The sequence below is a fragment of the Pipistrellus kuhlii genome, unplaced genomic scaffold (assembly GCF_014108245.1).
Source record: "Pipistrellus kuhlii isolate mPipKuh1 unplaced genomic scaffold, mPipKuh1.p scaffold_m20_p_1, whole genome shotgun sequence".
Lineage (NCBI taxonomy): Eukaryota > Metazoa > Chordata > Mammalia > Chiroptera > Vespertilionidae > Pipistrellus > Pipistrellus kuhlii.
The window spans coordinates 135,670,986-135,697,868 of record NW_023425404.1 but is presented as its reverse complement, the minus strand read 5'-3'; the positions used below and the strand labels follow the sequence as shown (position 1 = coordinate 135,697,868).

The 26,883-nt window shown below is 36.7% G+C and overlaps 1 protein-coding gene across 4 annotated transcripts in view; it reads right to left on the bottom strand.

Annotated features, from left to right (window-relative positions):
- PPP3CA (protein phosphatase 3 catalytic subunit alpha) overlaps nucleotides 1-26,883 on the bottom strand; it is a 291,565-nt gene that overhangs the window by 63,658 nt on the left and 201,024 nt on the right. For all 4 annotated transcript variants that reach the window (XM_036410486.2, XM_036410494.2, XM_036410503.2 and 1 more), the window contains 3 exons: nucleotides 12,347-12,471; nucleotides 3,307-3,418; nucleotides 2,761-2,906 (listed from right to left, as the gene is read on the bottom strand). In XM_036410486.2, coding sequence (XP_036266379.1) covers nucleotides 2,761-2,906; nucleotides 3,307-3,418; nucleotides 12,347-12,471 — 383 coding nt within the window. The remainder of the gene's footprint in view (nucleotides 1-2,760; nucleotides 2,907-3,306; nucleotides 3,419-12,346; nucleotides 12,472-26,883) is intronic.

Sequence of the window (26,883 nt, the reverse complement as noted above, 5' to 3'; positions counted from 1 at the left end):
GCAATATCCAACTTCCTCTCCCCAAGTAGAGAGCTAGTAGCTGCCTCTCTCTCCTCCTGTCAGTCCCGTTCCTCCTTGGTCCTCCGGTTCTTCTACTCTTCATCTCTCTCTCCAATTGTCCGTCCTTCCTCCTCCTCAAGAGCTCATTCATCTGCCTTCATCTCACCCTATACCTCCCTCCTGCCTCTTTAATTCATAACTCTTTACTCATTTTCTCTCTCTTTTTCCATTCTCCCTTTTATTTTTCTCTTTTCCCCTAACTTATCTACCTTAATGTTTTAGTCACTATCAGTTGATATAACTCTGCATGTGTTTCATTTCCTGAGGTAGAGCTTTTATTTTATTTTATCTTTGGGAAAATTTCTATTACTGTTTCCATTAAAATGTGATTTAGAAATTTGGATAAAGACAATTTATGGTGTTTGTATCTAACAATATGATTTGGAGAACAGGCAGCTTTCATTTTAAGAGGAGCACTTGCTATATGACATTTTGGATATTCATTCATTAGAGGCTATCTAGGTATTTAATTAATCTATAAGCCTATTATAGTTTATCTTACTGGTTACAAACCAAGAGTAATGATAATCAGTATAATAAATCCAACTTTAAAATTTAGCTGTTTTTTCTTCTGCTCAGTTCTAAACTCTGGAGCTTTACTTGAAGCCCTTCATATGAAATCCATTCCAGCTATAAATATTTAGCAAAGTCATATTTCAATTTTAAAAGCTGCACTTAGAATGTATGAGCAATACAACTACAAATGACATTTCGCCAACCATTTTATAACCCTGTCACTTTCCTTTGATTTATCTTGATTTAACCACAATTAAAGGGTTTTTAGTAAAGTTAGCAGATATTATAGTCTCTTGAAAAAAATGCATAAAATCATTAAGGATTGATATTCTCTATAGTCAATAATTTAACATTAAAAAAATACCCATAAGGATGGGGGAGAGGTGAATATATAAGGCTGACAGCCAATCAAATTATCATTTTTTTCCTGAGACATAAAAGGTGATGTAAATCATGGTTTTGCTGCACACCATTTTTTTATTAGTATCTAAAAAGAATGAAGCAATATTTCACATTTTCAACATCCAATAAAAAACTTTAAGCAAGACCCCCTATATTTCAACCATTATGTTATCCATAAAACATGCACTGCAAACTTAGACTTGTTTAAGAGATCTAAATAATGCATGCCTTTGGAACAATTCATTCTAGAAAAATAAATACTTGCCCATAAAATTGGGAAATTTCTTTCTGAGAAACAATGACTTATTATTAGGGGCAGAACAGCCCAGGAGGGGAGGCTTCCTGATGAATGTGAATCCTCAGCTGAGAGTTTGGTAAGGCAACCAGAATATAGAATTTCTTCTGGGGAAGTCACAAAGTGCTTTCTAAAGTTAACACTATCTATAGTAAGAATAAACTAGAAATTCATTTAATAAAGGAAGTGTGGTACTCTGATGGATACATGTCAAAATGCAAAAATCATTTTATGGCTAAGTCTAGAGCTTAATAACATACATGAGAATTGAACATAATACCTGAAACATGCCAGTCCTGGGGACAGTAGATGATATTTTAAAAGTCCAGTTAATTTATGAGCTTAGTTATTTATTTCAGAAGCCCATGAAATTACAGAACAAATCAGGTTACATTCACGCGGAAAGTAAACCACTTTATACTTGAACTCCATGACCACACCGCATTACAGCTGTACAAGTGTCCTGTTTCCATAATATGTTAAAAAACAAGCAAACACTTATACTCTATGGGCTACAGAGCACCAGAGCAGATGTATCTTTACAAAGGGACACAAATACATAAAGTGGAAAACTAAGGTTTATATGATCTACTTTTGTTTGATTTTTAAAGTAAAAATCAGGTATTTTCTTTCTAATAGAAAAGTAAATAAACTATTATTTTCACACTCAAGGTCTTCAACCTTAATGGAAGTAGAATTTGAATGCTTTAGTTCTGTAAATAGTTTTTCTTTAAAACTATGAGCTTTTAAGGCGAAAGATTTATGCGATCTGAAGAGAAACCAGAGCATAAAAACTATGAGCTTTTAAAAGAATATTTAGCATAATCAAAGAAATAAAAGACAGCCTCTTCCACTACATAAAATTATCCCATATTACTGTCTTTTCTCATATGAAACATATATCCACATTCAATCTAACTCATCCTTTTGTTGCTTAAAATATTGGTGATAGCCAATGTTAAATTAAACAAATCGACTGTTTTTTTTTACGTAGACTCTCAATGCAAGCAATAGAATATTCTCATTGACTTTGTCACTTTAAAGTTTTAAGTTGTAACAGATAAATTGAAGGGGAAAAAAAATAACACATTTTAAAGGACAAGGTGTTATATTTCCCCAAGAGCAAAGCAACATTTTGTAACTATTGGGATATAATATACCATGAATACACAATGGGTTCTGTTGGAAGGAAATCAAAAGGAAATAAAAAGATGTATTTTTAAAACTTTTTTAGGAATAAATTATTTTACACTTCTAATAACACATGTCAAAAGGTAGAATGCATTTTAGAGATGAAAACTCTTCTAAATATAAATGTATCTTTCTTTCAAGAAAAAAAATTAATACAAAAAAGAAGAGATTCATGACCACTTTTAGTCATTTTAGTTCAAAAGGATAAAGCTGGTGATAAAAGCAGGAAGGTAAATGCCTTCTCCTTGTTACTGAAGCACACAGAGAGATCAGACTTGGAAACTAACAAAACTTACTTTTCTGATATCGTCCAACGTGTTAATCTCTGGAGACAGACCGCCATGCACGCACAGGAACTGCTGGTTCATCAGAGCAGCCAGGGGCAGGCAGTCGAAGGCATCCATACAGGCGTCGTAGACGCGTTCTGAATACTTTATTTTACCTTTTAAAACATGATTTCAAAAACATTTACTCTTCTGATTTCATAGCTAAAATCATTTCATTGAAACAATTTTTAAAAATATTTTCTTGCCATATTTGCATTCTGGCTGCTTTTTAAAAGGTAAATCAATCACTGTTTCTTATGATAAATTGCATCAAATATTATTTCAAAGTTTTAGATCACTTTATAGAGAATTACAATTAAAAGTAAATTCTACATTCTCTTAACTATTCATGCTTAGAGACAAATATGGAATGGCATAAAATAGTGTGTTTTGTGTGTCTTTTTTAATTTTGACTTTGAAGCAAAAGATCACATACGGAAATGTGCGATTAGTAGGGATTCAAATGACTATTCAGCATTTAACGGCGTTAAAGGACGAGACTTGAAATATACTTACATTCTTGTTTAAATGTGAAATATTCTGTTAGATGTCTACATTCATGATTTCCACGAAGTAAAAACAGTGTTTTTGGGTAAAGAATTTTCAATGCCCACAAATACAGCACACACTGAGGAAAAAAATAAGAAAATAAAAATATATATTGCATCATTATATTTAAGCATCCCATTGCTGACTTCAATCAAATGAGCTACTGTGACCAAAAGTCCCCAAAAGGTTAGATCTCATTAAAGAGGACACTGAAAATCAAGCAGAAAACATTCCTTCCATATAAAGCCTAAAATGAATCCCTAAAATGTATACACTGAGCATCTATGAAGCACAAGAAAACTATGGACTGCACACAGTCTATTGGAAAAGTCTGCATGAAAATATACTAAAAATGACAATATAATGTTGTCAAAGTGTGACAAGAAATGTGATCAGCAATCAATGATTAAAATGAAGACACTTCTCTATAAAGCTAATTACTATTTTTTAAAAAAATCAGGTACAGCCCTGGCTGGTGTGGCTCAGTTGGCTGGGCAGTGAGTGTCCTGCGGCCTGGGGACTGACAGTTTGCTTGATCCCTGCTAGGGAATATGTGGGGACAGCTGATCTATGCTGCGTCTCACATTGATGCTTCTCTCTCTCCCCCTCTCTCTTCTCTCTCTAAAAATCAATAAAAAATCTTTTAAAATATAAAATAACTGGTAGTTTAAAAAAAATCAGGTAATAATGGAAAAACTGGAAAAGAAAGGCAAAACTAAATTTAGAAGCAAACACTGAAAAGCTCAGGCTGACTTGGATAGTGTCTGTATTTTCCTTATGTTCCCCCTTTTACCTCCATTACCTTGTCACTTATTTTAGTGCGATTAGTATATAAAGCCTTAAGTGTTTTTATATGTAAAAATAATTAAACTGAAGGCCAGGGACTCTCACTATATGCATTGGGTATTTCAGTCTGTGCGAAAATAAGGGCCAATTATGAAATAACTGGGTTTGGAGTAAACCTGTATTGACACTGTCTTCCTAGTGTGTGCATTAAAATAACTGGAAATCAAATAATAAGATCAATTTCATTATCCTCAATGAACATTCATTAAGGACCCACAGGGATCAGAAAACCACTCTTAGAAAACAAGTATGCTGTTTTATCCTCACTAGGTTTAAGTTTTAAAAGTAAAGCTAAGAATATATAGAAGCACAAACATATTGAGACAAGTCTGATTCTGGTTACTAAAATCTGAAACCAAAAAACATATGATATTTGCATTTTAATAAAGAGCTTTCCAACATACAGTAAGTATTCTAAATTAATGTCCATAGGAAAAATCTACTGGCAATTCATCTGTTGTGCTACCTGTGAAGAATAACCATGTCTGACACCTTATCAAATGAGTGGAAATAACTATGTTTAAATATACAAACCAAGTTTTGGAGAAAATACTAATTATCAGAAAAAGTATGTATTATTGTGCTTTTCAAGCAAGATATCATTTCTAACTATGTAATTGTGATTTAAAGTAAACAAAAATAGGGGTTTGACATTAAATTATAATCATACGTATGTATACATACACATATATATTTAAATTTCTAATTACCCTTTCCTGATTATAGTTACTAGCTAAAGTTCATGTGAAAAATGATATTACTATTTCTGAGAAGTTGACCAAGTGGCTTATCCAGGTGATCTTTAAAAGATCATGATCTGTTGACATGAGTAAAAGTTCCCTGTTTTCTCAGTGTACTGTGGCTCAGCGCATCTCAGATTACTGTGTGTCAGGTTTTATAGGTGCACTTCCGTCTATATATATAAAAAGCCAGCGACCAGAATGCCGTAATGGCCAGAACAACGAGTCGCTATGATGCCCACTACAGCCAGTGAACTGACCGAATCAGGGGGTCGGACCAGCCAGCCAACCTCCCACAGCCCCATCCCCCCAGCTGGTCCCACCCCTGATTGGCTTCTCATACCCTGATTAGGGCTCAGGGTCGCCTGCCCCATCCCCTAATCGGCCCTCAGCCCCTCTCCTTGGCCTGTCCCACCTCTGATCATAACTAGAGGCTCGGTCCATCAATTGGTGCATGGGTAGGGTCCTTGTGGGTGGCCTGTAGGGATTAGGCTGAAAAGTGCAGTCCAATGCCACCTGCAGCTCCTACCTGTCACTCCCGCTCATCCCAGCCCCACTGTGCCTGCTGCAGGCTCACACCCCGTCAGTCCTGATCAGGAGAGGCTCACGCTGCAGCAGCAGCAGCAGCTCTCACAAGCCATGAGCCCTGGATCTGGCACTCTTCCAAGAGAAGTGGCCAGTGGGGTCAGGCAGAAACCGGCTCTCCGACATTTCCCCAGGGGTCCCAGATTGCAAGAGGGTGCAGGCCAGGCTGAGGGCCCCCACTGGTGCACTACTGGGCTGGGGAGGGACTGTCGGAGGGCTCTAGGGCATGTCTGGCCCATCTCACTCAGTCCTGAATGGCCAGACCCCAGCAGCAAACTAACCTACTGGTCAGAGCATTTGCCCCCTGGTGATCAGTGCACATCATAGGGAGTAGCTGAGCAGCCTTAGCATATAATTAGCATATTACACTTTGATTGGTTTGACTGTTCTGCCATTCAGTCTATTTGCATATTACCTTTTATAATATAAGATTTTTACTAAGTAGGACATACACAATGTAGTACACGTATTTTTTATGTATAATATGTATACTCCCATTAAACTATTACCCAAATTCAGTTGCATTTCAGCATACAGAAGGCTCCCTTGTGCTCTTCCCCACCTCCATCAATACTCTTAAGGAAATGTAACCACAATACTGAAATATTTAGATTAGTTTTTGCCAGTAATCACTCATTTTACGGCAAAGCTATTATCTCTCCAACTAAAATCTAAAATGAAACTTTTAATCCCACTCAAATTGATCACCTTCTAGGTCCTATGTTTTCTTTTTTGCCATCTGGGACAGATCATATTTTGACATTAGCAAGTGGCTTTATCACCTCTATTCTTAATTGCTGTACCTCTTCTATAACTGAAACCTCAAAGAGTGATTCAGAAATAGTCTGTGATATTCTATCATACTTATTAACTTTGAAAATTATTCAATACATAGCAAATATCCCTTGTTATTTCATGGATGTGAAACACCTAGTATATAAAAAGAGTTTAGAAAATATTAGCTCCTTTTTCTATAAATGTGTGAATAAGAAGATAGGAACACAGAGAGCAGGGAGGGATAAAGGGAGGGAAAGAAGAAAAGATACAGATGGGGAAGAAGTAAAGAGGAAGGAAGGAAGAAAGGAAGGAAGGAAGGAAGGAAGGAAGGAAGGAAGCAAGGAATTTGAAGGAAAGTAAGAGAAGGAATTTGAAAGAAGGTAAGAGAAGAAAGGGAAGGAAGGGAGGAAGGGAGGAAGGGAGGAAGGGAGGAAGGGAGGAAGGGAGGAAGGGAGGAAGGAAGGAAGGAAGGAAGGAAGGAAGGAAAGGAAGAAAGAAGGAAGGAAAGAAGGGGGAAAGCGATGGGGGAGGGAGGCGAATTAGAAAAAGAATACAATACGCACACGCCAAAAGCCGAACGACCTCCCGCCAGCAATCCCGACGCCCATACCTCCCTCACGCCAGCGCCCTCTGCCCCATTTCCAAATTCTTGGCTCAAAATACCTTAAAAATAAGAATCCTGTTTTCACATTTTATTTCCTTCTCCCCTGTGGCAAGAATAAAATATCTTCCCAAACACTGAATAAAACCACAAATGCAGCCAACATGGAAGAAGTGGCATGGCAAATGAAAGGGCAGGGTGGACTGGAGCGTGGAGCCCTGCCAGCCCTCACCCTCAACATCTGGTGCGAGAGGGCTGCCAAGCACAACACTGTCTTGCTGGCGACTATTTTGCCTTCTAAAGTTCTAACATTCTGCAGAGCCAAAGCTCTTAAACAAAATCATAACCTGATATTATTTCTAAAAAGGAAGGTCTCTTATAAAATTATTATAATCAATAAGCAATGAAAAGAAATAAACCAGCTAAATAACTGGGTATATTCTTCTATGTGGTATCAGATGGCTAACTGGAGTAACATTTTCACTGGATTAAATGGTGAAGGTGAAGAAAGGCAAGGTGAGAAATAAATTACCTGCACTAATCACTTTCAACTGGACCCGGACTGTCTTTCCAGTCTTACTCTACACAATCAAACAAATATTTACAACTTCAAATTAGTTTGGGTTACTCAACGGAGGGATTAAGCATTCTCTACCTTTTTAATAATTTTCATCATAAAGATAGCCTTCTTCTATTTATCTGTCTTCCTCTATGAAGCAACACTCAGGGTATCATTTTCTTTATTAGTGTAATTGGTTCTTTGATAATAGCAGTGCCATAATTTACTTTGCAATTCATGCCTTTTAATGATATGTATCTTGAAAACTTGCCCAGGGGAGTAAAGAAGAATGTGAAAGAGGAAGCAAGCAAGTAAAAAATATGTATACAGCTCCAAATAGATATCAATCAGTTCTCTAAAATACCCATTGTGCAGTGACACACAACCAAAAGGCCTTCTCTCCATCATAAGACAGCTAGGCGACGGATGTGCACTGGTTGGGAAAAGATCTAAACTCTTACAATGTCAAATGCAGCCCCTCCAAGACAGCACTCGCTGGGTCTGAGGAGCACTCAGAGGAGCAGCCCTGTGCTATACAGACAGTCGGCTGCAGGGACACAGCCAGACACGTTCTTCCTCGTGTCTGTGGCATCCCTCTACCACCTAACGCTGCTTGCTGTGTCACTTGCTTTTTATTCTTGGCAGAAGCATAGAACATTGCTTGACTTGCTGGGGTTCTTTCTAGCCTATGGTTTCACAGCGAATAAACACAACTCTTCATGCTTAAACGTGTTTGAGGCCTGGGCTGAGATCTGGATGTAAGTACAGCAGGGGGTTCGGGGAGGGGGTGGCTTGCTGCTAAGCTCATGGCAGTGCCAGGCACAATGGCTGGAAAAGGAGCCTGGGGAAGTGAATAGAAGGAAACAGCTGTGGCTGCCTCTGTTTGAAATTCTGTCTTTCCCCACCTTCCCAGAGAAACACACTCAGACGTGGACCTATACACACACACACACACACACACACACACACACACATATGCGTGATCAAAGACGTTAGGTAGCATAACACAATCATCAGAAAGAGGATGGTATTTGGCGTGAGACAAATTATTACCCTAACCTCTTTCATCACTGCTCAAAAGCTTGCTTGTTGTATTTGGGCTAACTTTGTGGGGAATGGTTTCTTATCTTGGCAATGAGAGAAGATGGGGGACTTGGGGGGGTGGGGGGGAGGAGGGAAGGCAGGGAGTGAGAACATAAAATGAGCTCTATGTACTGCCCAGAGCACATTACCTGGTGCCTGTAAAACCACCCGGCAGAAACGGTATGAAATCCGAACCCACTCTTCAAAGCCGATTTGGTAAAAATTAAACTTAAGTGCTCCTCTTTGCCCAGGGGAGAGCCAGAGGAGGATACCTGCAGCCAGCGGTGCCCTGAATTATTCAGATGAATGAAGAGCCTTTTGAAGCCTGTTCGGGTAGTGCGGGCTGAAAAGCCGAGCTCTTATTTTAGGGTTTTTCTTAAACCAGCAGCATTGTGCTCAAAGAGAATATTGTAGAGTGAATACGTCGGTGGGGAGAGGGCTGCGTGCATGTGTTTGTGCGTGCGTGCGTGCGTGACTGTGAGAGGGCCCGTCCCTTTCTGCATTCCTGAGGCATCCATTTTTTCCTGTGGTTCTTTTAGTGAAGACGCGGCCAAGGTGTGGGGTGCAGTGGCAAGAGCACAGACTGTGAATCCCGGCACTGCCATTAGTAAATGTGTGTGACTCTCCCTGCGCCTAGGTTTCCACACGCATGAAAGAAAGGCATTTATATGTTCCGTGCAAAGCTGCATGGAAAAAATGAAATCATTTATACCTCCCAAACAATAGCATTTGCCGCATGCAAACAATGTCGGCTTCCTTAATCCACAATAAAAAAGCCCCAAAGTATTCTCGGTAAGTATGTTTTATATAAATGTCTGTTCTATTTTAAGCATGACAATATCAGAGAAACCTGAAAGTCCCTCCAACGTCAGAGTTAAATTAAAATGGATCATTTTTTACGTGTAAGACTATATCACATTTTTGTCACTTCCGTATGCATGTGGCAAGTCCCGAGGGCTGTACGCTCAGACTCTTGGAGTTTAATTAAAGAGCTCTTTTTGATGATGGGGACGCTGATATATGCATCTCAGAACTTTTAAAGGTCCTGTGATGCCTACATTTAATGTCGCCTAGATTTGGTTTCATTCTTTGATCCTCTGCTTGAATTGAAAAGGTGCATATTACACAAACTATCACAACTCTCATAGTTCAAATATATAGTTTAATTTACACTAAAAAATTCTGCTGAGAAACACATTAGTGATTACTGCTTCTAAACTTCTGTCCTTTAAATAAACAGAGTTTTAAAATGCTCTAATTAGGGCAAATTTAGGAAATTTCAAATGGGTAGAGGCTAGAAATTCAGAAACTCAAACTCTTCAAGTAAAATAATAAAAGGTAAATAAAGACCCGTAGATTAAGAACTGTTATTCACACCTGGAATTGGTGAGACATAAAGTCTATCTGTGCCATATGATTTAGTACTTTATCTTATTAGCAAAGTAATAAGAAAAGGTGTTATTGTCTTTGATTAGGTTAAAAAAAAAAGGAGGAATTAAGTTGATAAAAATAATAAATATATTTTTTAAATGTCCACTATCACACCCCATCATTTGGCTAATAAAAAGAATAAATCCCAATGGGATAGTCACCTTGCTTAAAAGGTGAGCTTTCAGGAAATTAGAATATCTATTTTATACATCCTCAGAACCTTTCATAGGAGCATATAAATATTAGATAAATAAGATGTATTTTAGAGTTACCAAAATAATTTTTAAAAATATCCATCCAACCCTAATTTAAGGAAAGTAGCAGAAACTCTTATCTCCCATTGCTGTTTCCTGCCTCTACAGACTTTCTCAAACCTGGCTACACAGTGAAATCACCTTTGGCATATCAACAAACCTGACCCAAACTGAAGTAATTGTGCCATTTCTGGGAAATGAACCTCCTTAAATGAGAGGACATACCCTTCTCTTCCCTCTCTTCTTCTAGCTGAATGTAACATGGGGTCATGAGGACTTAAGCTCAGGTGGCAGCAGTCTTGGGCCATGAATTTGACTTTGGAATGAGACCAGGCACAGGGTCTGTGCCCTGGCACTATACATGTCACACCAGCCCATCCATGAACTTTTACTGGAGAGAGAAATAAAGTTCTATTCTGTTCAAACTACCAGTATGCAGGTCCCCCACCCCCTGCAACCCCCCACTCCTTACTCTTGGCAGATACTAGCCCTAGACAGAAAGGTCTTAAACATTTGTACTCAATCACACTTTCCTACCAAGTGGGTCAAATGAACCCCTGAGTGAGGTCTATGAGGTTTAATAATTTCTTCTTCTATCCTTTTCTCGCTTTGATTTCCCACCTAGGCAACTCTTACTTGTTCTTTGACTTAGTCTTCTCCAGCCAGGTGTGCTCTCTCAATATTCTCCCACTTTTCTATATCCCAATGGCTATTATTTTCTATACTTCCTTTATTATAAGATTTTAATAATCAGCTCAAATAACAATTGAATCCTAGATGACCACTGGATCTGGCTTTGGATTCTATAGAGCTTTTTAAAAAAAGTTTTATTTTACAATATAGATTTAGTTTTCTATAGAGCAAGGATACATATGTCTTCAAATTCCCTACAGTCCAGGTCATACATTTTATGTACTTGATAATACACATTTACCAAAAGAAGAAATTCTAAAAATGTACTTTCTCCATTTGAATTTATGTACGAACATCACCCCTCCTTTCCTCATTATTATTAATAAATATGTGATCCTTAAGTAAAAAAATGATTAAAATATTGGTGGAAATATGTATATATATATATATATATTTGTTTTAGTTGAGGTGAATTGAATAACCAAAAAATACAGTATGGTGGTTTTAAAAATACAGTATGGTGGTTTTAAGAGTGACATTTTTTTTCAACATTAAATATTCCTATAGTAAATAAATTATGAAAATTTAAAAAACTAGAGTTTCTTTTATATGACTATTATATGACTATTATAAATACCTGATGTTGGTGTGAGACTTAAGGAAATTTTAACTTGGTCTTTAATTAAGAAAAATAGTTTTCTTTTTAATGCTTTTTTCCTAGAACACTTACAATGTCAGCTACTACAGCATAAACTGCTTCTTTAAAATGAATTCCTACTAAGCTATTTCTTTTAATAAATTTTAATGAGCCTGTTCTATGTATGACACCATGTTAAGCACCAGGAAAAATAAACATGTGAATAAAACAAGATGCTTGCCTTTATTTTGAACATAATTTCTACTAGAATCAGGTGGGAGGCTGAGAAAGAACCTCTACTCAAAGGTTATCTGTACTCAAAGGTTATCTGTTGTGTTTTAATTAATGAGTTTAACAAATTACCCTGGTCAGATGGCAGGTGTCAAAAGACAAAGCCCAGCACCTATAAGCATGCTCACACATATTCACACAGACAAATGCAGACACAGAGGCACACTTGACTACTGATTTACAAAAATAGCTTGTTGTTTCATAATTATAAGGCTTCCATGCAAGCACATTCCTGAATATTTAATCAACACTGATTAGTGCTCTAACAGAAAACAGAATTATGTAAGGTAAATATGATGTAACTTTTGCAAAGTTGCAAATAATAAATAAAAGATACAAAAGGCAAAATCTTACTTTTAGCCATTTCCTTGGCATCTCTATACATTAAAAAAGCACATGGGAATCAATTGAAAAAAGGAGATGTAATATCCCAAGAATTAAGTGTATTAGAATTCAATTCATTATTATAGACTAGGGATTTCCTTAAGGCAATGCTATCTACCAATTTTACTTTACTAAGACACTGTTGATCCATTACTGAGCAGCTAAAAAGAAATGATGTGGACTTACTTCGATGCTGAAGTACCCTCTGTCAACATAGTCCCCTAAGAAGAGGTAGCGAGTGTTGGCAGGAGATCCCCCCACTTCAAAGAGCTTCATCAAATCGAAGAATTGTCCATGGATGTCCCCACAAACTGAAATAAACAAATAAATAAATAAATTCATTTTATGGCCACATTATGTTAAGAATCCGAATTAGGTAATAAAATTTTAAAGCCAGGATGAATTTAGAGCATAGAACATCTTAGCCAGAACATTATTTTGCAAAACAGGAAAATGAGACAGAGATTCCAAAGTTCAATAGTGGCAGAACTGACTCCACCATCCACGTCTATGAATTCAAAGGTTTGCTGGAAAAAAATAAGGATAAAAATAACAACAATGGCTATTATTATGCATTTAATAATTCTGCAGCAGACACTGTGCTAAAAAAGTTATACACATTTTCTAATGTAATATGAACAATGTTGTGGAATAGACATTTCCTTTGGTAGGGAAGGGATGAGGGAAAAAAGGTTCAGTAATTTGACATCATCTATATACAACTGCACCCTGAATGTATAACTACTACATGTTACTGTCTCCTGAAGAAAAAGAAAAGTTGATATTATCATAAAATCTGTAGCTCATAAAATCTAAAATGCCATCAATTATAGTAGAACACACTAGAGGCCTGGTGCATGAAATTCGTGCACTCAGAGGGGTCCCTCAGCCCGACCTACACCCTCGTGCAGTCCGGGAGCCCAGAGGGGGCGGGCCTAAGCCATCAGCTGGACATCCTTAGCACTCCCATGGCGGTGTGAGGCTCCTGCCACCGCTGCATTGCTCACCAATCATGAGGCTGGCTTCTGGGCGAGCAGCACTCTCCCCGTGGGAGCACACTGACCATTAGGGGGCAGCTCCTGTGTTGAACATCTGCCCTCTGGTGGTCAGTGCACATCACAGCAACCGGCGGTTCTGCCATTCAGTCTATTTGCATATTAGCCTTTTATTATATAGGATCATTATACAAGGGAGGGCAAAAGTAGGTTTGCAGCTGTGAGTACATACAATAAGATTTTATTCTTCTTTTATTCGTTACTTATTATATGTATTATTTTCTGTATGAACAACTATAAACCTATTTTTGCCCAACCTGTATGATGCATCACTGAGACAGAAAAAAGATTCAATTAAATTTAAATTCTAAAGAAGCTTTTTTATAGATGAACTTCAATATTAGATATTAAAAATGAAAAAAAAGTGAAATAAAAAAAAAATTCTGTAAAACATAGTACATAAAAATCACTAGGAATATTATTCTTTTATTTTCTCACCTTCTCTTTTAAACTAAAATTTTTGAAGGAGCTATGTGGTCTTTTTTGAAAACCCACTTATTTTGTATTTATTATTAAAATTAATTACTTTGAAAGTCCTTAAAAAAAAAAGGTATTATGCATTATCTCTATTATACAGAAAAGAAAACAATGTGGCTATCAGAGGCTGGGCAATGTGACTGTTATATATGGATGACCCCAGGTTTAAATTCAGATTTGCCTAATTCAAAGCATTTGCTGTTAACCACCATGTTATAACATGTTTGACATTTTGTATGTTTCATATATGTATACATATTTAATATTTTAAAATAATTTTGAGATTAAATGAAGAGTGATGTGGCTATTTCTGGAACACTAAGAGATTCACAGAATGAAAGTATCAGTGATTACAATACCTTACCTGCCTGGCTTCTATAAGCAGTACATGTGTTAACGGAGCAAAGGGCTTGGAAGAGTTCCTGGTACTTAATGGGAACTTCATAAATGGCTACCTGTATGCAATGCCATGCTTCCACCCCCTCCCCCGCGCCTCTGTTCTCTGGTGTCCAAAGATAGTCCAGTACAAGGGCCCCTAATGAGGTAAGCCATTTGCTTGGTTGTTATAGTCTCCAATTCCCCATGAGACCAGGGTCTTTCTTCTTCAATGTCACTTAGTTTTATAGCACTTCTTGAACATCCAGACTTTGACAAGTTATTTTATATCTTCAAGGCAAGGCAAGTCCATTCTGCACCAACATATACCCCTACTTCCCACACTCCCAGAGCTTCCAATTATTTGCTTTTGCAGGGTACCCAACTAGGGGCCAGCACTAATAGAAATATGATGTCCAAAAAGCATAAGAAACAGAAACATATACAGGGAATAAAAGCACTTCCTGTTGTTGCTCCATGGTGCTGAGTGGCCTTAGGAGTGAGTGATGTCCATCATGTCCTATCCTCAACAGCCTGGTCAGCTCCTGGAGACTCATGCCTATGGCTTCTTTTATGGACTCAATCCACCTCACATTAGGTTCTCCCTTTCCTGCTGCCTTCTATTTTTCCCAACATTGTTGTATTTTCCAAAGGACCCTCCCTTCTCATGTCCCAAAGTAGGACAGCTTCAGTTTTGCCATTTTTGCCTCCAGCAATGCTTCAGGCATAATTTGCTCTAGGACTGATTAGTTTATCTTTCTGGTAGTCTAGGTTATCCATAGAGGTCTTCGCCAACATCATATTTCAGATGAACCCATTTTTATCTCTACCAGCCTTCTTCACTGCCCAGCCCTCATATTCTTACACAGTAATTGGGAATATGAGGCTGTGAGTGATCTTAACATTGGTCTCAAATGACACATCTTTGCTCTTAGTGATCTGTCCTAAATCCTCCACTACTGTTCTTCCAAGTCACAGCCTTTCTCTTGATTTCTTGGCTACAGTCTCCATTTGAATTAACGACTGAACCAAGCTAAGCACAATCTTTAACAACTCCAGTGTCTTCACTGTCTATGTTAAAGCTGTGTATTTCTTCTGCAGTCATGTTTTTTTTTTTTTTTTTTTTTTAAAGTGCATTTTCATCTCTATTTGTTTAATCCTTGTGCAGAATTTATTATCTGAAAAACTGGGCTAGACTCAGGGGAGGTAGGAGTGAAAATTGGTGGAATAGCAATAACTTAATATATGCAGATGGCACCATCTCACCAGCAAGAAGTAGCACTAATTTGAAAGTAGTCTGTCTGTCCACATTCTGTCCTGACTATGGCAAGTCTCACAGCACTCCTATTTTCTATGAAAAGAACCCTCCATCTGACTGAACATTCTAAAAAATACTATATATTTTATATATTTTCAACAGAGCTGTGCATATTTCCCTCAGAAATGTACAAAGTTATGGCCTGTAATGAAATTGGCACAACAAAGATAATGAAATATAATGTAACCCCTCCCCACACTAGACCATTGTCACCCTTATTCACCAGCCACCTCATGTGCCACAGCTTGAGGGCTATTTCCCCAGCAGAAGCAGTTCTCCATTTGTCTTTATCCTGGAGAAATGAGAACAACTAGGTACACTGAGCAGCTGAAACCATTTGCTGAGAAGGTGGCAATGCAGTCATTATCTCCTTGATTTTCCCCCCAAATGGGTTGACCAGGTTGGTTTTGAATGAGGTAACTCTAACATCCTTCAGACAACCAAAAGGTGCAAGAGTCGCTAACATCCTGCAATACTTTCACGTTTATACCTTTCTCTATTTCACTATTAGGATTTATACAATTTATGCCTAAATAATCCAGTAGAAACTGATACTTATGCAGTTACTTTTGAGTAACTGCCTTTCAATATTGTTTCTCTCCCCTGAAGACGGTAGTCCACATTAAGTAAAACTTAATTGAAAATGATTCTCACACACATTGTGCCAACAACTTTTGATCTATCTTCTGAAGGAGAATACTGAATTCTAAAATAGGAAACTGAAAACAACATACAAAAAGGATTTGTCTATTTCTTAGGGAAGAGAATAGTCTGTATTTCTAATATCATTGCTGGAGAGCTAGTGACTGAGCTTTGAAATCACTAAGGGGCGGACGTCTTCCGGACATCCATTTGGAAGTGCATAATACAAAGCCGCAGCGGCTGCGAGACCTGGGGCTCAGGCAGCCATGGGCTCAGGTAGCTGTGAGCCCCGGGGTTCAGGCCTCACAACCACTGTAGCCAGCAGTGGCAGCAGCAGCAAGGTGATGGAGGCGGCGCCTTCCCCTATACAGCCTGCTCACCTCCCACAGAGGGAGGCCGGACTGCGGCTTAGGCCTGCTCCCTTAAGCCATCAGTAGGACATCCCCTGAGAGCTCCTGAAGCAGGCGGACTGAGGGACTCCTCCTTGCTTAGTCCATGAATTTTCATGCACCGGGCCTCTAGTATATAAATATAAGTATATATGCGTGTGTGTGTGTGTGTGTGTGTGTGTGTGTGTGTGTGTGTAAAGCCACCCTTTTCAAAAGAGGAATTATTTGGAGATTAGTGGTAAGTATAGCAATTAGGGAGTCATTAAACAAGTTGAAGACTTTACTCACTTGAGATTACAGCAAAGTAGTGCTAAAGAGAAACAGAAATAAACAGCTGGGCCAGTACAAGGGGCTCTTTGTAGTGAGCTGAGTAAGGCCTTGTGACCGTCAAGCTGGATAATGAGTCAGTCACAGAGCAAGTTGGAGTCCCTAAAACTAGCACACTCCTAAGTAGACAAGATACTGGCCCACATATTGAGGACAAACAGGCCCTTCAGAAAATAATCTCAGGCTGAAGGAGGAGGAAGTGGGAAAGATAACCACAGCCAGGACCCAGTTTGCCTTCTACCTCCTGACCAAGCTGGTAACTCTCCACTGAGAAGGGCCAGGTGTTCCAAACAACATCCATGCATACAGTGTGTGTACAATTAGCTATGTATGTCTAAATTTATGCAGTGAATCTGCAAACAAGTATATGTATAAATTCACATGGACAATTAAATTACATTGGAAAATATAAACACTAGATAGTATTGTACACACTAAGATGGTCCCAATGTAATTGCTATACAATTTATAGCTTTTAAAGCACTCTGATAAAGCTGTTATCCTGAGAAGACATATTTTTAAAATGTAATATTAAATATACACTTTCATTTAAAATAGCTTTTCATTGATATTCAGACTTACACATTGGTCCTGTTTACTTGTCTATAAAAAAAGGAAAAGCATCAAAAAACACCATTTATTGTTGACACTAGCAAAAACTTTACGTCACAGAATTGCAGGTTAAAGAAAGCTTATACAAATACGGACACCTGGGGACAGAGGAGTAGTTGTTAAAAACAAACAAAAACCTGTCAAACAATAAACTGCTGGTGAAAAATAGATTTTTTTATGTACCAGCTTTTAAAAATTCCACCAATATGATGATTTAGAAGTCAAGTTCTTTTAATTCCTGACTCACTACTTATTTTTCTATAAAGAACCTTTAGTTCCTCCAAAACACTGGCTTTTATCATCTTGGAAGGCTTGCATGAAACAGAATAACTTCTTCTACAAGTTTTTCCAGTTTCTGCTAAACTAACAGATTGTAATTTTTTCTTTTATAAAAGACGTTACTGAATTGCCAAGCAATTTTCACCATTTGAGTTCCACTCTACTTTCAGCTTCATTCACTTCAACCCAACATTTTTCCACATTTCCCCAAGACAATAAAACTTCTAATGCTAAGGGACTATCAGTATGTCTAATTTTCAGCATAAGGGGGTCAACCTGTTCAATTCATATTTTGGGTCTTTGAATCTTCTATCTGATACAATTTTTTTTCCTTCTGCCATTTCACAGATCTTGCGTTTAGAGGCTTTGTTAGAAGTTAAACATTGTGGGTATCACCAGAACATAGTATCTGTTTCCCGCTGTCGGTAATCCAAGATTATGTAACCTTCAGTGGATGATAAATTTAAGTACAAACCACCCAGAAAAAATATGTGTACTTTAATAGCAGAATGTGTAAACTTTTTAAATCAAGCAATTCCTGGATAAAAGTGAGTTTATTACACCATTCATTTATCTCTAGAAATCTTCATCAACTATAAAACAAACTAACCAAGAAAAAAATAACAGTGGTATAATTCACTAAAGAGCCACACTTCAAAATAATTAAATTTCCCCCATAGTGAATGTTATTTTTCAGATGTTAAACAAATGTTAGGTACTTTGTAAAACACAAAATATAAATTCCCATCCAGGGAACTGTAGTTTGATAGTATCAAACAATAACAAAAAGTCTCTAAATCAAATAAAAATTTGCTGAACACAAATTTCAATGTTTTTATTAAAAAGCTATGAAATTAAGTACATAACAGTAATAGCATCAGTATAGTTTAATAGCAATAATTTCAAACACTTATTTATAAGTATAATGCTAATTAACAAAGACAAATGTTAGCCAGTGTTAGTGAGAAATTTAACAGGATAATTGAAAAAAAAAAGTGCACTGTATTGTAGATTATAAAAGATAGTCACAATAATCCAGTACTAGATGTTTCATAAATCCCCTAAATCTCAGTTATAATTATAATTAGATGTGGAAAGAAACTAGAATAGTCTGTGTTTTTAAACTACTTCATAGGACCAAGCATATATAACACCATGGTATGTGCACAGTGTTATTCCAATTGAAACTTTTATTTTTTATCCTAAAGATGAATGTTCTCACTACTGACATTATTTTTTGAAGTTTTTTTTTTTTTTCCTTCATGGGTTGAATGCTTCACAAGATTATATTTACTGAGAGAACTTAATTATTGAATTAGAATGCTCTTTTTTTCATCTGTTATTCCTATTTTTCATTTCAGCAACAATCCAGATTTTAAGAAAGAGCCTAACTATTAAGGATTCATAATAATGCTATAGAATTAAGTCAGAATTTTGGATGTGACATTAATAAATAATAAGCATGTATAAAACTTAAGTGGCATTTAACGAAATTTGGTTATCACTCTGTTCATGTGTCCAAGTTTGGTCAGTAGTAGAAACAATTGGTTATTTGCCATGAGGTTTTATTTAGATTATATAGCTCACTACACTTGATTTTCATGGCAATCAATCAAGAATATTGGATGAACACTATGAGTAGGTTTAATTTCAGCCAAATGTAAATAAATTTGAAAACTTGTTTACATATCTATATATCTATATATATCTATCTATATATAGATATATATGAATACATATTACTTCTTAAAAAATTAATTTCAGAGAGGAAGGGAGAGGGAAAGATAGAAACATCAATGATGGGAGGGAATCATAAACCGGATGCCTCCTGCACACGCCCTACTAAGGATGGATCCTGAAAATGGGGCATGTGACCTGAGCAGGAATCACACAGTGGCCTCCTGGTTCATGAGCTGACACTAACCACTTAGCCACAATGACAGGGATATTCTTTTCATTTTTTTGAAATACTGATCCCAGACTTCAAATCCCCATGAATTCCCTCCAGGACCCTGATTGTTAAGGAATACAGATCTATGCCTTCACATTCCTATCTTGGGTCTCCTGAACATATATTTTGATATTTTTAAGAACTGTTTGGTATCTGTGGCCACAGTATTCTTTCAATTTGGCTTTTTGCTTTTACCTTAAGTATGTTATTTCTTCTATGAGGAGAGACAGCTTAGTGTAATAGTGAAGAATGCAGATATAAACCTAGATCTCTTGGTTTCATAATTGCTGTTTGCTCGTTTTTTGGTTTTTATATGTATTTCTGCTGATTCACCTTAATCAATTAGCTGTGATCTCTTAATTAATCATTTTCTTATTCATGCTCTCTGAATCAGCTGTATTATCTATACAATCCATGAACTCTTCCAATTTGCTTTTCCCAATTGCATCCTTTATATAGACACACTCTATTCTGTTTTTACATTTCTTTAGACTTTGACTATCTTGGTACTTGTGTAACTAGGAGAAGATACTTAATCTTTGTAGGAGACCCCAGATGCCTTATCTATAAGGGGCTTCATAATAAACCTTTCTGTAAGTTTTTTTTTTTTTTTTAACTAAATGAAGATAGATAAGAGAGAAAAAAAGTTTAACATGCTGTGTCACGTGGAATAGCCGGACACACAATGGGAAATAGTGGACGTGGCAGAGTATGTCTACCTAAGAAACATCAAAGATAATTTCCAATATTTAGCTAGATGATCTAAGTGCCTGAATCATTGTAGCCACAAAGAAAACATATAAAAAGTTACTCTATTATTTTCTACTTTTTATCCAAATGCATGCTATCATATGTTGAAAGATGTTAAGGCTAAAATCAAATAGACTTGGTCTCATGCTCCACAAGTTCCATTTACTAAGAGTGGACACATTTCCAAATGGCTTTAATAATTTACCAGTATTTCAGAGGGTAGCATTGCCATGATGGATTTCCAGGTAGTCTTGTTTTCTATTGTGGCAAAACTCATTTACAAGACCAATCTGAGATACTATTTATCTCTATGAATGAATATGTGTAATGGTAGTGATGTTTCAAAAGCTGAAAGTAACACAGTAAATAGAAGAAACACAAGGTATTTCTCCAAATAAATTTTTTACAAGACTGACTCTTACAAGATTTCTGGAAAACTCAGTTGAGTAGGCAAAAAGTGAGTCATCTCGTATTCTTATCATAACACTATTCAAATTTTAACAATTGAAAATATGTTGTTTTTAATATTTTTAAAACTCAAGGAAAGCAAATTAATATTATGGAATTCTAGAGTCCACATATCCATCATTAATTTGGCAATTACAGGCAATGAGGATAACAGAAACAGGCTTTACCTATTATTGACTTTAAGTAATTAGCTATATTTATATCTTTTGGTAAGTGAACAAAGCTAATAAGTACTATTCCTGAAAAACAATACTTAAATGACTTCATAAACAGGCATGGATTAATTCTATAATTTCCTCAATAAAAAATATACAAGCTTATTTGTTATATGAGGCATATGTGGAAATGTAAGTTTTAATTCTTAATTGAGAAATTTTTAGAACTATGTGAACAACTCAGACATCTTAGAACACATTCATTTAAAATTTAGTTAAGAAAAATACTTTCTGGAATATAATTTTAATAATGGCAATAAGCTTATTTATTAATTCTAATTTTCTTTATAATTTTCTTATCATCTTTCAATAAGCAGACATCTCAGAATTATTTATTCAATTATATACCTGAAAAAATAAAATATATTTATTAAATGTGCTGTATTAAAAAATGAATAAATAACATCAAAGACTGAATAACTTTTTACTTATGTCAATTATATTGGGACAATGAAGAAACAAAGGGGATGAAACTTGGTCTCAAGAACTTTACAGAATACTTGAGAAGACACACACACCAAACAGTATTAAAAATTATTGGCTTCCTGACATTAGAGTATTTTATTTCCCTTTCCATTCTAAAACTTCTGCATACTAGTCAAAAAATATGGATTTAAGACTTACATCTCCCATAAATATTTTCAATGGGCAAATGATTTAATTGCCTGTTTACCATCTCCCTAATATCTTAACAGAAGCAGGATATAAATTTTATATATATATATATATATATATATATATATATATATATATGATTATAACTAGTTTACATTTATTTTTAGTAGTGTTGCTTTTATTTTGAAATTTAAAATTATATTAACAAAAGGTATGAGACTGTTTTGTTTATTCAAACTGGGTATCAATTTAAAGCTTGTAATGGGTTATCTCAAATTTCCATTCCTTAGCTAATATTCATTCAATTGAAGATTTCTCTTATGGAGATGTTTGTATTTCATGGTGATACACACCATTAATACTAATTTATCTCTATGAATACAACTAGGGTCACCGTTACCTAAATTTAAACCATCTATACTAACAGAAGCATAGGTGGTCCTCGCGCCCTTGCGCAACGCCCTCATGTCGCCACAAGAAGGCTGGCAGGGGAGGATAGGTGGGGGCAAATGTGCTGGCAAGGGAGAGCAGTTGGGGGGGGGCAGGCCTGCTGGGGAGGACAGTTGGGGGCCACCAGGTGTGATCAGACAAACGGGAACAGGTAGGGGCATCAGGCTGGCAGGCAGAGGTGGTTAGGGGTGATCAGGTAGGTGAGCGGTTAGGAGCCAGAAGTCCTGGATTGTGAAAGGGATGTCCGAGATTGGAGGATGTAGGCCGGACTGAGGGATACCCCCCTCCCCGCATGAATTTTGTGCACCTGGCCTCTAGTAGCATTCATACAATCTTTGTTATACTTTGTACAATTACATAGGTTATTGCTTCCAATTTGAGCATAAACCTGTCTTCTGTTTCTGTTTCTTCAGCATTTGACAAATATCTAATTAAATTATGCAAAAATAATGTTTGCCTAACATGTTACAAATGACATACAAACTAAGTGATCATGGAAAATTAATACAGTTGTTTGGGAAACAAAATAACTGCTAACTCATTATAACTTGTGACTCATTAGTAATCATAATTTCAAATTTAGTTTAATTTTCATCAATTAAAAATGATGAATGATATATATTTGAATTGCTAAAAAAACAAACAAACAAAAAAACCCAATCAGGTACCAATCAACTCTTTTCTTTCCCCCTTGACAAAATATAAAAAATTGAAAAGCATGTTCATAATGTGTTTGGTGAGTTATTAAACTAATTTTTATGAGGGGAATGTTTGTTTTATAAAATCAAATAATTTCAAGTTGTATGTCCTTAGATATCCACTTCATTAAATTCCCAGAACTCTTTCCATCTTCTACATTTCTTATTTAATGTATTTGAAACAAAACTTTTAATGTCCTAAAAACACAGAAGGCTATCTTTTAAAATATAAAATCTCTGTTACTAGTCACATCACAAACTGAACTACATTTTATAAAAGAGCACTTCATTTGTCCTACAATGATTTGATACTTTATAAAGAAAATTCATGTTAGAGAGGACAAATTGCAAATAATCCTATAAAAAAGACAACTTCTTAGACTAGGATATTTTATCCAGTTTTAATTAGCAGGTAGTTCTTAAGCTCCTTTATGTGGAAGGTGTTCCAGAGAATTTGAAAATGATCATTCTTTAAAACAGGTAGAAAGACAAGCTTATATCAATAAGAAATATTAAAGAACAATATATAATCTTAGAGTAAAGGAATAGAAATACAATTAATTCCCTTAGGAATCATCAGATATTCTTGGAATATAAGATTTATGCATATGAATAAGGACTAGATGGGGCTTCCAAATGCTTAAATTCTACTAATGTGACCTTTCATTGATAAGAAGATGGACCTTTGACCAAGGGCTTCACTCTGGCCTCTGGACTTGTGCAACATGGATGACTAAAAAAGTTTCAGAAGGGCCTAGCCTAGAGGCTCATTAACATTTATTTTTAAAAAATATATTTTATTGATTTTTTACAGAGAGGAAGAGAGAGGGATAGAGACTTAGAAACATCAATGAGAGAATCATCGATCAGCTGCCTCTTGCACACCCCCTACTGGAGATGTGCCCGCAACCAAGGTACATGCCCTTGATGGGGAATCGAACCTGGGACCTTTCAGTCCGCAGGCCGATGCTCTACCACTGAGCCAAACAGGTTTTGGCAAGGCTCACTAATATTTAAAATGCCTCAGAACTAGGGAAAATAATAAAGTCAGACTATTCTCTATTTCCTGAAGATGCTTCCTGGGAAGTGGTGAGAAGCCAAGAACATGGGCCTTAAAATGTTTGCTGTGGCAGGTGTGGAAGTATGGCCCTTTCCTTCTGTTACATGAACAAGTAATTTTCCTCTCAGCAGTGCGCAGTCACCCTGACCGCTTCTGAGCTGCCCTGGCTAACAGGACCAAGCAAAGACCAGGGTGACTGAAGTCAAGTGTGTTCTGTGGAGCTAAAGGATACATGAGAAGTGGAAGGGTCATATTATAATAAACTATTTTTATTGTTGTTTCTTTTTGGTTTGTTTTTTACCTTGGAGGCTTCTTTTTGTTTTTATTTTATCCATGTGATGTTTCTTTCTTTTTAGGTGTAGTGTGTGTGTGTGTGTGTGTGTGTGTGTGTGTTGTGAGGGGAGGTAGAGGTGGATGGGTAGGTATATTTTACTGCTTACAACTTCTTTAGGAATATTACTGATATAGCCAGCGTCTTACAGGAAATCAGAAATTATGAAAATAAAGGTTGGCTGACATTGTCAAAGAATACTAAAAGGAAGTGACTAGCAGTACTGATAAAATTTGTAGTAAAGTGAGAAAAGAAAAAGGGATTTTTAGGTAGGCAGGTATAAATGAACCAGCATAAGGGGACTACAAAATAAGTGGATTGATTAAAAGGTATATGGAAAAGAGGAGGGGATAAATAACAGTAGAAAGGCAACACTAGATTATGAAGGAACTTGGATTTCAGCATGAGATGTTTTAAGAAAGAGAACAATTCCAATACCTGAAGAGGTAATACTGTGGAGAATCCAATGCTGTGGAAAATTGAAAGCTAGGTTTCTTTTTTTTTTAATTAATTTCTTTACTGATTAAGGTATCACATATTTGTCCTCAACCCCCATTCCAATCCCCTACTCCCCCATTCATGCCCCCACCTTTTAATTAGAGTCACTGCAATAACACCGTCATAAGATAAGGAGGTCTGGTTCTACAATGATGGCCGAGGGAAAGATAAAAGGGGCCAATTAGAACATTTTTATACATCCATACAACCAATATAAATTAAGTAGTGAATGAAGTCCTTTTACTACTTTGTGCCCCAATTCAATAAATATTAAATGCCTGCAACATTCCTACAATATCCTGTTGTGTTAGAACCTAAAAAATGTAACAGAACAACTTAGACATAATCAATCCTTTCATGAAACAAGCGTTTAAATGAGGGACACTGGACAAAATAACAATTCGAGTACAAGCTAGAAAGACAGATTATTTTTGCTAACTACCCTGTTTCCCCCAAAATAAGACAGTGTCTTATATTAATTTTTTCTCCCAAAGTTGCACTAGGTCTTATTTTCAGGGGATGTCTTATCTTTCCATGTGCTAGGTCTTATTTTCGGGAAAACACAGTATTATTATTATTATTTTTAATATTTTTTGTTTGTTTGTTTGTTTTTTACAGAGAAGAAGGGAGAGGGATAGAGAGTTAGAAACATCTATCAGCTGCCTCCTGCACACTCCCCACTGGGGATGTGCCCGCAACTAAGGTGATGCCTTTGACCCCTAGACCAGAATCGAACCTGGAACCTGCAGGCCGACACTCTATCCACTGAGCCAAACCGGTCTTGGCCACTGTTATATTTCTAACACCTAGGACAGTACCTGGGACAAAGAGAATCCTCAATATATACATCCCATATGAATGAGTGCACAAGGCAGTGAGTGTGGTGGACTTGGTGAATTTACCTGTAGGATGTGGTATTTAAGCAGAAACTTGAAGACTGAAAAGGAGCTACGTATTCACCGAGTGGTGGGGGCAGCAACAAGGCCTATTGCTCACAGCAGAAGAAACAACTTGGGACAAATTTAGAAAGTGAAAGAAGATCTGTAAACTTGGTGATTAGGTAAGAAATGAAACTGTTAAGATTAACAAAAGCCAGAGAATGAGGGTTTTGTCATCCAAGTTAGGAAGTTAAACTTCATGAAAAGAGAAGCCAAGGAAGGGATTTGGGCAAGAGGAAATATTCTACCTCATCTCTAAGAAGTCATTTTCTACCTTAGCCTAAAGCTCCTCATGTGCAGAATAAGGCAATAGCAGCAGCCATATATGGTGACTGTGAAGATTACATCTGGTAATGTGGTGGTAACTGGCCCATGTTAGTAATTCAAGATGAGGTAAGTTCCCTATCTCTATGATACCACAGCTCCCTTCAACTCCTCCAGATTGGATCCACCCTTTATATATATGATCACAATAATATTCCAAAGTTAAAGTATCAGTCTGAATAAATAATTTATATATTAATATACTAGGAGCCTGGTGCATGAATTTCATGCACTGGCAGAGAAGATGGGGGTCCCTCAGCCCAGCCTGTGCCCTCTCACAGTCCCGGAATCCCATAATTGATCACCCCAAAGAGGTAGGCCCTACCCACCCAGTCAGGGCTCTGCAATGGATCACCCCCACAGAGAGAGGCCCCGCCCAACAGCTGCAACCCGCAGGTCTGTGGCCTGGGTTTCCTTCTGCAAGGCAATCACTGGGTGATGGCTGGGCCCCCAACCAATCACATCACACCTGCCTTGGCTGGTGGCGCCAGTGGGTGTCATAGCGTGGTTGTCCAGATGGTCGTTTTGCTATTCAGTCATTGGGTTGATTTGCATGTTACGTTTTTATTATTATAGATTGCCTTCTTCTTTTTTTAATGCTAGGTAATAGGTACCTGATGGCCACAATTGCAAAGTGCAAGCAGGTGACATTAGTTTCTTATTTATCTCTTTTCACAGACCATGACTGAATCAGAAAAACATGCGGAAATATTTAAAATAGAAATTACATATGAATAAATTATATAGAAATTACTATTTTTACTGCCACTGTTTTAAATTTCCATCATTTATAAAGTCCCTTAATTGAAATTCATTATTAAAGCACTTATATATTCACTAGTATCTAAATTATTAATGTATGTACACGTTTTCCACTGTTTGTAAATATAATGTATTTAAAATAAAGCAGAGCTTTAATGTTTATCTTAAAACACAGAGAATCAGAATTCA